The sequence below is a fragment of the Suncus etruscus genome, chromosome 1 (assembly GCF_024139225.1).
Source record: "Suncus etruscus isolate mSunEtr1 chromosome 1, mSunEtr1.pri.cur, whole genome shotgun sequence".
In the NCBI taxonomy this organism is placed as follows: Eukaryota; Metazoa; Chordata; class Mammalia; order Eulipotyphla; family Soricidae; genus Suncus; species Suncus etruscus.
In genome coordinates, this window is record NC_064848.1 from 167164597 (window position 1) to 167176945 (window position 12349).

The following is a 12349-nucleotide window of genomic DNA, read 5'->3' on the forward strand; positions in this document are numbered from 1 at the left end:
TATTAGAGTCCCTTATTTTCTATGTTATGTTTCTGGTCTAACAGCAGAAGTATTTATCTTTTAAGACTTCATTTTTATCATACTTCATAGTATAAATTATTATTATTATATAAATAGCATAAATGTCTAGAATAATAGTTAAACTTTAACTTATATAAATAGTATAAATAAGTATCTAAATATAATATACTTCACAGGTCAGTTAAACTTCAATAAAGCTGTTGTTATTTTTATAAAAGGACATTAAAGGGTCAGGAGAAAGCTTTCAGGGCTAGTATACATGCTGCACAGTCAGAAGTGTAGGGATCAATCGCCAGCACTGCTAGGAGCAACCCCAAGCACCAAGCTGGGAGTAGCCCCTGAGCACTGTCTCTGGCCCTGGTGGACACTGCAGCCAAGTGATAAAAGTGTGTGCCCCCTGGACTTGGCAACAACCACAATATAAATGGGGGATTTATAAAAGAGGAAGTGCGAGGACCAGCAGACAGCAGGTAGGGTGCTTGCCTTGCAAATGTCTAGTACGGGTTTGATCTTTGACACCTTCTAACATCTCTGAGCCCCACCAAGAGTTAGCCCAGAGGACCACTGGAAATGACCCCAAAACAAACAAACAAAAACGAAGTGTTTACCGTATCATATGCAGTCAAGAAATAGAGAAATTGGGTATAAAAAGGTCAAAGAGAAAATTTCCTTGATGATGAGAATCACAGATATCCTGGGCAAAACTAGTTTTGGTAAAGTGGTGAGGACAAAAGCCTCACTGGAGAGTCATTTTTATTGTATTTATTGTGTTCAGGATTTTCTGTGTTTCCTAGATAGACTATGATGTGCTGTTAAGATCAGATTCATGGGGCCGGGCGGTGGCGCTGGAGGTAAGGTGCCTGCCTTACCTGCGCTAGCCTAGGAGACGGACCGCGGTTCGATCCCCCGGCGTCCCATATGGTCCCCCAAGGCAGGAGCGACTTCTGAGCGCATAGCCAGGAGTAACCCCTGAGCGTTACCGGGTGTGGCCCAAAAACCAAAAAAAAAAAAAAAAAAAAAAAAAAGATCAGATTCATGTCAGATTCATGTTTATCACAATTCAAAAAATGAACTTGTGTAAATATCGTTCTTTATTATTCTAAATAAGTTAAATACCAGCATAAAGATGGAGGTCATATAAGTTTTTGTTTTTCTTTTCTTCATCCCCCAAACCAACTGGAGTATCATGTCTAATAATTCTTCTCTGTAATCAAATCTCCTTTGTAAAGGACTCAGACTATGTCCTACGCAATCTGATGACTACAGGGGACAAGGGTCTAACAGATATCTATAAGAATCCCCCTGTCATCTTCAGGAAAGCATGCATCTTCAGGTAAGAGATACAGCTCACATCTGTTTTAACTTTTCAAAACCCAGCCTTTCACTCATTGCCCCCTAACTCAACCCCAGTGTGACAGCAGATTGTGGAGTAACACAGATTCTTGTTACATTATTTGTATACAGTGACTCTCATTCTGATTGAAGTTGTGAAAAATAAAATTCTTGTCTACAGAGAACATATTAACTTCTTTCCCTACAGATTCCTTTAAAAATAGTTTCCAGGGGGTGGAGTGGAGAGATAGCATGGAGGTAGGGCATTTGCCTTGCATGCAGAAGGACGGTGGTTTGAATCCCGGCATTCCATATGCTCCCCCGAGCCTGCCAGGAGCAGTTTCTGAGCATAGAGCAGGAGTAACCCCTGAGTGCTGCCGGGTGTGACCCCCAAAAAAATGTTTCCAGGGACCAGAGTGATAGTACAAACAGGTAGTGTGTTTACCTTGCATGCAGATGGCCCAAGTTCAATATTTAGCATCCCATATGGCCCCCAGAGTCCACCAGGAGTAATTCCTGAGCCCAGAGCTAGGAGTAAGTTTTGAGCACTACTGAATGTAACATAATATTTTTTTTTAAGTTTCTAAAATTGTGAGATAGCACAGTGGCCATGTGGCTGGCTTGAGTTCAATCCCCCAGAATGTGATATAGTCTCCCAATCCTCACTAGGTTTGAGCCCTGAGTATGTGGGCCCCAAACCAAAAATAAGCTTAGGAAAACAGTTTCAATTGATTGGTAGTTTATATTAAACTTGCATTTTATCACACTAATACTTTATTTCCTGTGTTCTTCTTATAAACATGGAGTTCAACAACAATCAACTATGTTTATGAAAAATACATTGAGGGGCCAGAGAGATAGTACAGTAGGAAGGAACCTGCCTTGCATGCGGATGACCCAGGCTAAATCCCCATCACTGCATCTGATCCTCTGAGCTCTTCAGAAATGATGCTTAAGCATAGAGCCAGGGGTAAGCCCTGAGCATAATAGGGTTTGGGCCCCAAAAGTAAAAAATAAAAAAATAACATTGGGGCCAGAATGATAGCACAGTGGGTAGGACATTTGTCTTGCACATGACTAACCTAGGTTTGATCCCCAGCATCCCTTATGGTTCCTGAGCCCACCAGGAATAATTTCTGAGTGCAGAGTCAGGCGTAATCCCTGATTGTCACCCAGAGTAGCCCAAAAGCCAAAAAAAAAAAAAAAAATCCACATTATTTCTCAGAACTCATCATAACCATGTTAGTAAGCCTATGAATATGGGCTTTATATTTAAAGAAGATAGACTAGACCAAACTTTGGTAAGACTTTGGGTAGAGAATGTTGTTTTTGTTTTATTGTTTTGGGGGGTATTTCTGGCTGTGTTATGGCTTACACCTGGCTCTATACTCCAGAGATCATTCCTGGAGGGGCTCAGGAGATCTTTTGGTGTGCTGGGGATCAAACCCAGGTTGTCATGCCATATGCAAGGCAAGTTCTCTACCCATTGTACTATTTCTCTGGTTCTGAGAAGATTATTTTTAATGAATTTTTAAAAGTTAGGGTACAGCAAGAAGGGAAAAAATTGAATGGAGGAGGGGAAAGACAAATATGAAAGAATGGGGGACAGTGATCAAGGGGTTTCAAGTGCATTGGTGGTGTTAAGAAAGGACAAAAGTAAGAGTCAACAACAGTGAAATCATGAAACCCAAACCCATAACAACCAAACTGTTATGCTGGCAGGCTAGAGTGGGGATGGTGGTAGCATGGAATGGACTCTGGAAACATGGGTAGAGGGACTGATCCTAAAACATTGTATGTTTAACTTTGTAATAATAACTTTGTATGAATAACTTTGTAATGGTTTTTAAAAAGAATTAAAAAATATTTTGTTTACTGTTGGATATCAAAGCAAGAGTCTTATAAGTGGAAAACAAGTGCTCTCCTACGGAGTTATATCCCTGACTCCCAGAATGTTGTATAAGCATTCCTATCTCAGGCTCCTTTTCTTGGGAGCCTTCTCTAATACACTTAAGAAATTTTAACTATTTTTTTTTTTTTTTGGTTTTTGGGCCACACCCGGTAACGCTCAGGGGTTACTCCTGGCTATGTGCTCAGAAGTTGCTCCTGGCTCGGGGGACCATATGGGACACCGGGGGATCGAACCGCGGTCCGTCCAAGGCTAGCGCAGGCAAGGCAGGCACCTTACCTTTAGCGCCACCGCCCCGGCCCCGAAATTTTAACTATTTTTTAAGTAACATTTTAACTAATCTTGTTGGGCAACATAGAATCAAAAAAACAAATATTTTCATATAAGTGTCAGTATCAGATGGAGTCAGGAACTGCTTCTCAGTGAAACAGAAGGTATCTCTGTGAGATGAGTGAGCTGTGGGGAGAAAGCCTAGTGAAATCAGGAGATAGAGTGGTCCAGCTAAATGAAAAATAACTAGGGTTTATGTGGTTGAAATATAATATTTCCGGAGAGATAGCATGGAGGTAAGGCATTTATCTTTTATGCAGAAGGACAGTGGTTCAAATCCCGGCATCCCATATGGTCCCCCGTGCCTGCCAGGGGTGATAACTGAGCATAGAGCCAGGAGTAGCCCCTGAGTGCTGCCGAGTGTGAACCAAAAACAAAAATAAATAAATAAATAAATAAATATAATAGGAACTAAAAAGAGGGATTATTATATGTGGGGAGAGTATAATGAACTGACTTGTGTCTTGTATCTTTTTTGCTTTTCTTGCTTTTGATTTCAGAGATTTCCTCTTTAAGTGTGTAGACACTTCAGAAGTCATTTTGACCTCTCCCTGTGGAGAAACCCACATGTCAGTTCCACTTCGTGAGTTAACAGGAGAGGTTTTGGGAGTCTTGGACTTTAATTTTGGCAGGATTAAGATGGTGCTCTATCAAGATTTTAAAGATATACAGAAAATGATAAAGGTGATCCAAGCTGCCTGCAATGAAATACTGGGCGAGTTTGCTGGAGAGATAAAGAAAAAGAATATCTTAGGTACTATGAATGCAAAAACTCTAGATGCATGGTTTTCATTCATTTTGGGGAATGACAATGCAATGAAGAATGCATTTTTTAAAATGAGTGTTCTATCATGATCTGTACCAGAGAGACAGTACAGGAAGTAAGGCTCTGGCTTTACATGTAATCGATCTTGTTTCAATCTGTGGTACCATATATCATCTCCCTAAACACTACCAGGAGCTTCCTGAGCACAGAGTCAAGAATATCCTGATCACTGGCTAAGTGTGGTCCCCAAACCATAAAAATAAATAATAAATAATTAAAATAAAATTATCAACAATATGCACATCTTTCCAAGTGAAAGAAGTTATTCAGTCTTGGGCTGATGAGTATGTTGTACAAATTATTTTAAAAAATTAGTAAATCACATTTTCTTGGGCTGTTGTGATAATACAGAAAATAGGGCACTTGCTTTTTACATGGCTGACTTATGTTTGATTCCTGGCATCCTCAAGCCCACCAAGAGTGATTCCTGATGCCAAGGCAGGAGGATGCCAGGTATGGTGCAAAACAAAACAAAAAGCATTTTCTTAGCTAGAATCATTTGGTTTTAGAGCTACAAGGACTTGTAAAGGCAATAGAGAACTTGCATTTATTAAATGCCTTGGTATATAATCAACTACTTTAAATATATTCCTCAAAAACGTCTTTGGTCACACTAGTGACCGAAAGGTACCTGTGTGATGTACCACACAGGTCCATTTTTTCTGGCAGTGCTCGGGGGATCATGCAGTGCTGACGACAGAACTCAGGCACTCTGCATGCAAAGCATGTACTTCAAACCTTTGAATCATCTCCTTGGCCCCCCCTTTAAAATATATTCTTGGGGCCAGAGAGATAGCATGAAGGTAAGGCATTTACCTTTCATGCAGAAGGTCATCGGTTCAAATCCCGGCATCCCATATGGTCCCCCGTGCCTGCCAGGAGCAATTTCTGAGCATGAAGCCAGGAGTAACCCCTGAGCACTGCCGGGTGTGACCCCCAAAAAAAATAAATAAAATATATTCTTTCAATTAGTTCATGTCTATATTATAGTAAGTGATGACTCTATGGGTGAGTAAAGTAAAGTGAAGGGAAACAAAATCACCCAAATCACAGAGTTAACAAATTGTGAAGTCTGGTTTTGTCCCTCAGTGAAAGGTGCTCTTGTGGGTATATTACACAGTGATAATTTATTGGGGCATCTCAATCTCAATCTCATCTCAAGCTAAAGTCCATAAAATAAAAGCAAAGTAAATCTAGTGGTAAAGCCAACACTATACCTCTCTAGTGATCCTCTATCCACTAGTCTACTCTTTTTTTCCCAATAATATCTTTATTTAAGCACCATGATTACAAACAAGATTGTAGTTGGGTTTCAGTCAAATAAAGAACACACCCCCTTCACCAGTGCAACATTCCCCCCATCTCCCTCCTTTCCCACCCCCTGCCTGTATTCAAGACAGGCATTCTACTTCTCTCACTCATTAACATTGTCATGATAGTTGTTAGTGTAGTAATTTCTCTAAATGCATTCACCACTTTTTGTGGTAAGCTTTATATCGTGAGCTGGTCCTTCCAGCCATCATCTCTATTTTGTCTCTGGGCATTATTACAATAATGTCTTTTATTTTTCTTAAAACTCATAAATGAGTGAGACTATTCTGTGTCTATATCCCTCTGACTTATTTCATCAGCATAATATAAAATTTGTTGGGCTGGGGCTGGAGTGGTGGCGCAAGCCGTAAGGCCTTGTTCGTTCTAGCCTAGGATGGACAGCCGTTCGATTCCTCAGTGTCCCATATAATCCCCTAAGCCAGGAACAATTTCTGAGTGCATAACCAGGAGTAACCCCTGAGCATCATTGGATGTGGCCAGAAAACAAACAAGCAAATCCATTGGGACAGAAGTTAAGGAAGCATGAAAATCTGGCTACCTGCCATGGAATGAATGGGATACAAAAATGACATTATAGGTTTTGGCAAATGAATACAGTGGGTAATGTGCTTGCATTACATGTGACCAACCACGGTTCAGTCCCTGGCATACATTTGATCCCACCACCACCATCATCAGGGATAATTCCTGAGTATAGAGCTAGTAGTATGCCTTGACAACCACAAGGTATGGCCCCAACCCCCATCTCACCCCCCCCCCCCATAAAAGAAAAGCCAGGGATGGAGTAATAGAGCACTTTCTTTGCATGTCTGAGACCCTAGATTCAATCACCTGCACTGGGAAAAAAAAAGAATAAAAAGGAAAGAAGTATTTATAAGAGTCCAATATGTATAAGGCCTTGGCTCTACAAGCATGCATAAGCACTTTACACAGGTCATTTTTATTAAATTCCCACTGTTCACCAGAGAACTAAGGATTATAAGAAAAGGTTTAGAGAGGCAGTAGAAAATAGGTATTCAGATTAAAGTTTAGCTCCAAAACCTAAGTTTTTACCTTTCTTCAAATTCTCTTCATGTGAGCTTCATCATATCTAATTTTGTTTCTTCACCAAGTATAACTTCTAGTTTGATTTCATGACTGAAGAGCTAAGGTCTTTCTTTCTTTTTCTTTTATTTCCCACCCGGCCTCCCTTTCTTTCTTTCCTTCCTTCCTTCCTTCCTTCCTTCCTTCCTTCCTTCCTTCCTTCCTTCCTTCCTTCCTTCCTTCCTTCCTTCCTTCCTTCCTTCCTTCCTTCTTTCCTTTCTTTCTTTCTTTCTTTCTTTCTTTCTTTCTTTCTTTCTTTCTTTCTTTCTTTCTTTCTTCTTTCTTTCTTTCTTTCTTTCTTCTTTCTTTCTTTCTCTTTCTTTCTTTCTCTTTCTTTCTTTCTTTCTTTCTTTCTTTCTTTCTTCTTATCTCTCTTTCCTTCCTTCCTTCCTTCCTTCCTTCCTTCCTTTCTTTCTTTCTTTCTCTTTCTTTCTTTCTTTCTCTTTCTTTCTTTTTCTTTCTTTCTTTCTTTCTTTCTTTATCTCTCTTTCCTTCCTTCCTTCCTTCCTTCCTTCCTTCCTTCCTTCCTTCCTTCCTTCCTTCCTTTCTTTCTTTCTTTCTTTCTTTCTTTCTTTCTTTTTCTTTCTTTTTCTCCTTTCTTTCTCTTTCCCTTTAATTTTTGTTCTTTTCTTTTCTTCTTTCTTTGTACTTTCTTCTTTCCTTTTCCTTTCTTTTCCTTCCTGGGTTACTCCTGGCTCTATGCTCAGAAATCACCCTTGGCAGGCTCAGGGGACCATATGGGATGCTGGGATTCAAACCACTGTCCTTCTGTATGCAAGACAAACACCTTACCTTCATGCTATCTCTCCGGCCCCTCTTCTTTCATTTCTATTTTTATTTTTATTTCTCTTTTTCTCTTCTTTCCTTTTTCCTTCCTTCTTTTCTTCTTTCCTTTATATTTTTGCTCTTTTCTTTCACTTTTTCTTCCTCCCTCCCTCCCTCCTTCTCTCCCTCCCTCCCTTCCTTCCTTTCTTCTTTCCTCCCTCCCTCCTTCTCTCCCTCCTTCTCTCCCTCCCTCCCTCCTTCCCTCCCTCCCTCTCTCCCTCCCTCCCTCTCTCCCTCCCTCCCTTCCTTCCTTCCTTCCTTCCTTCCTTCCTTCCTTCCTTCCTTCCTTCCTTCCTTCCTTCCTCCCTCCCTCCCTCCCTCCCTCCCTCCCTTCCTTCCTTCCTTCTTTCCTTCCCCGCAGTTATCACTCCTGGCTGGACCCAGAGATATTATGGTATCAGGAAATCAAAAATGTATTTTTGTTTACAAGGCAAATTGAAACTTGTACTATCTCTACAGCTCCAAAAGACTAAGATTGTTTAAAATTCTTAGGTGAGAGGGGCTGGAGCAATAGCACAGCAGTAGGGTGTTTGCCTTGCTCGCAGCCAATCCAGGACAAATGCTGTTTTATATTCCAACATCCCATATAGTCCCCCAAGTCTGCCAGGATTGATTTCTGAGCACAGAGACAGGAGTAACCCCTGAGCACTGCTGGATGTGACCCCCCAAAAACCAACAACAATAAACAAAAACAAAAAAAATTTTGGTGAGGATTTCTTTATTCCTAAAATTCTTTTTATTACTATAGTATACCCAGAGTCTTAATTTTAAAGAAGTAATATGTAGGGGACTAACATTCTATTATTCCAGAGATTGAGTGTAAAGGAGAAGTCCAGAGGGCAGGAGTTCTTTTCTTCCGAATCATGCTGCAAGAGATACGGGAAGGTCTCCAGCAAGTTCCCTTTTTGGATTTCGTCTCCCTGTTTCTCTATGACACTAATCCTCCAACAATGCCAATTAGAACATCCCAAGACGTGGAAGAGGAAACAAAGCTAGTCTGTGACATCTTAACTGCAGTTCTTTTGTTCTTTTATCCTAAGTTGGACACAACAAATTGGGAAAGATGTAAACTGGTAAGTTTTTGTTTAATGTTCTTTTATTAATGAATAATTCATGCAGTCATCAAGGAGTGAGGCAGAAAAGGGAATCTGTTTGGCAGTTCCCAGAAAGCACCACCAAGTGAGTGACCCCACCTCCAAGGACTGTGGCTGAAAGGGGAATCTGCTTGGTGGTGCCTTGAAAGTGTCGCCAGTAAGCAGACTCTCACCATCAAGGACAGAGCCAGCGGAGCACTACAACTCTACTCTGCTCTGTGGTCATGCACTTCTCCTAGTGAATGAACTCAGCACAGGCCATATAAAATAACACACTGCAACCATGACAATGTGGAAACAACACAGGCCTTCAAAATGTTTAAAGAATGAAGAAGGTAGCTCTAATGACCAAAAAAAGTACCAAAATACCAATTGAACCTCTCAGATAAGGACTTTAGAGAAGAAATATGGAGCATGCTCATAGAACTCAAAGAAAGTAGGGAATGAATTGAATGAAATACAAATAAGAATAAAGAGAAAATGAAAGTAGAAATGAGAAAACCTCAAACTGAAATAACAGGACTGAGAAGCTTTGTTGACAAAATGAAAATCTCACTGGGAAGCCTCTCCCAACAGAGTAACAGCAGCTGAAGACAGAATCAGTGAGCTGGAAGATGAGACCACGGTTCAATCCTCCTATGTCCTGTATGGTCCCCTAAACCAGGAGTGATTTCTGAACGCATAGACAGGAGTAACCCCTGAGTGTCACTGGGTGTGGCCTAACCCCCACCCAAAAAAACCCAAACAAACAACCAACACACACACACACACACACAAAAGATCAGACAATGGAAAAAGTCCTTAAATGTGAATGTGAACAGACAAAAATAGAAGATTTTGATAAATTCCACAGAAATAAAAGAATCACTGAAAGGAAATTTCTATGAAGCATCAGCAGTCACAGACATCATTGCAGAGACACTCCCAGACCTAAATAAGTATATGCAACCAAATCCTACATGCCCAAAGAGTACCAGCCAAAAGAGATCCAAAGAAAGCACCCCAAAACACATCCTAATCACAATAGATATATATCTATATAGATATATATATATATGTCCTCAATCATATATATGGCTCTCAATCCCCAGAACACTGAACACACATTTTTCTCTAATGCACATGGGTCATTCTCCAGGACAAACTATATGTTGACCCATAAAACATATGAGATATATAAATCATAACTGTACAAGTCAAAGTGCACAAATGCAAGAAATTTTACAGAATGAATATTAAAAATCAACATCCCATATTGATAAATATCATTTAGTGTATCCCTAAAGCCCCTCTATAGTACTCTCTTCAATCATTTCTCTTCATCCACATACCCAAATTCTGACCCAAATGGTAACCAGAATCCTGCCTTCTATACAGAGATAGGTTTTACAAACTGTTTTAGAATGTATATAAATGGAATTTTGTAAACTGATTAACTGGGCCCTCTCCTTGTACTTGCTAGTAATTTTATGACTTGTTCTTTGTCCATAGCATCTTAACAGACTATTAATTGAGAAAATTTGTTCCTTTGATCCAACTGCTGAGCATCAGGAAATTAATTTACAACTCATTGATGAATACATTGGAGGTACATTTTTATTAGTAATCTAAATATGTACCAGCAAAAACAAATCCTAGTTTTGAATTTTCAGAAATTTTGAAATTTCATAATATTTTATTAGCAAAAAATCATATGGTTCATAAAGTTAATGTTTGGACAAAAAGTAGTTTTGATTTTATGTCCTCTAAAAAGAAGTGATATACTGTCTCCATGCTGACAGCATTTTCCCAGTGACTATCTGAACCACAAGTAGAATTCAGAAGCACATTAAACTCCCACTCATGTGCTTTCATTAGAAAACAAAAGCAGGTTCTAAAGAGATAGTACAGTGGGCAGGGGACCTGCCTTACAGGCAGTTGACTCAGCTTTGATCCCTGGCATAACATATAGTTTCTTGAGTCCTGAGCATGGTCCCTGAACAAAGAGCCAGGTAAAGGCCCTGAGCACTGCTGTGTGACCCTGCCCCACAAAAAAACAAAAACAAAAACAAAAAGTTGTAGTGAGAGCAGGAAACAAACACATTATGCCAAAAGGCTAGAATTTTAGGGACCAAGTAATAGCACAGAAGGTAGAACTTTTGCCTTACACACCTGACTCAGGTTGGATTCCCTGGCATTCCACGATCCTTGGAGCCTTCCAGGAGTGATTCCTGAGCATAGAGCCAGAAATAACCCTGAGTGTCACTGGGTGTGGCTAAAAACAAAAACAAAAACAAAACAACAACAACAACAAAAAGGCTACAGTTTTAATGTGAACTAAAGAAACAAACAGATCAAGAACCTTTAATTAGTCATTGTAGGATTTTTGGTAGGAAAGATTTGGCAAGAACCTAGATCAACTAGATAGCCAGTTTGGATCAGCTCTTTGATTACAAAAAATTGACCACATGTGACCAAAGAGTTGGTACAACAGGTAAGGTGCTTGCTTTGTAGATGGTTAACCCTGGTTCAATCCCTGGTGGCACATATCATTCCCTAACTATTGCCAGGCTTCACTCCTGAGCATAAAGTTAGGAATGGCCTCTGAGCCCTCTAGGGTGTAATCCTAACTGTGGGACTGCATTCAGAGAAAAAGGTACCTGACCTCGGGGCCAGAGTGGCAGCACAGTGGTAGGGCAGTTTCCTTGCATGAGGCTGACCCAGGATGGGCCCGGCTTTGATCCCTGGCATCCCATATGGTCCCCCAAGCCAGGAGCGATTTCTGAATGCAGAATCAGGAGTAGCACTGAGTGCAGCCAGATATGGCCCAAAAACAAAAACAAAAAAAGTACCCAAACTATAATTTTAAAAGTTTTAAAAAATATTTACATAAGATTAATCATATACTTTGCACCTAGCTCTGTGGCCATGATGAAGTGCAAGTTTAGTAAAAACTGGGCAATAGGAAAACCAGGGAAGAATGGCCTATTTGCACAATAGTAGCTCAGAGTGGCCTGGAAGAATTCAAGACCCAAAGTTATGGTGACCTATTACTCAGCAGGTTGGGGTTAGGAAGTGAGGCTAAAATAATAGGATAGATAAGACTCAGTGAAAAAAAGGCAGAAGCCAGATACCCAGTGGCAAATTTGGATCGAAGGTTTAGTTTGTTTTTAACAATAATAAGAGTTGTTTATAATAAACCAGAGAGAAGGATTCAGCTGCCACTTTATTTGGCTTTCTTGGATAAAATAAAGTCCACCAATGGCCACCCAAAACATTTTAGTTTGTTTAATTAAAATAATTGGCCATGTTTGAGCCACATTGTGCTTCTTAGTGTCTAATGCTTCACTAGAGACCTCTGGTGGTATATATGAGGGTGGAAAATATTAATTTTAAGTATGTTTCTTCTTTGTTTATTTAAAAAATTATTAATTGGGAAAAATGACTCTGTAGAACCTTTCTAAACCTGTTTCTCTCTTCTTTCTACCAATTTTCTAATCTCTGTAAAAAGAGACTCTATATATCAAGGTTTCTAGACCTCTGTTGTGTATTTTATATGACCACTCCACAACCATTTCTGCATAGGTGTAACTAATACATGCACATTAAATTTGGTGT

General features: G+C 39.9%; 1 protein-coding gene across 1 annotated transcript in view; it reads left to right on the top strand.

Moving 5' to 3' along the window:
• Positions 1-12349, top strand: part of EFCAB5 (EF-hand calcium binding domain 5) — a 113024-nt gene that overhangs the window by 84783 nt on the left and 15892 nt on the right. Inside the window, 4 exon segments of the mRNA XM_049789602.1 lie at positions 1251-1354; positions 4093-4346; positions 8469-8731; positions 10244-10340. Coding sequence (XP_049645559.1) covers positions 1251-1354; positions 4093-4346; positions 8469-8731; positions 10244-10340 — 718 coding nt within the window.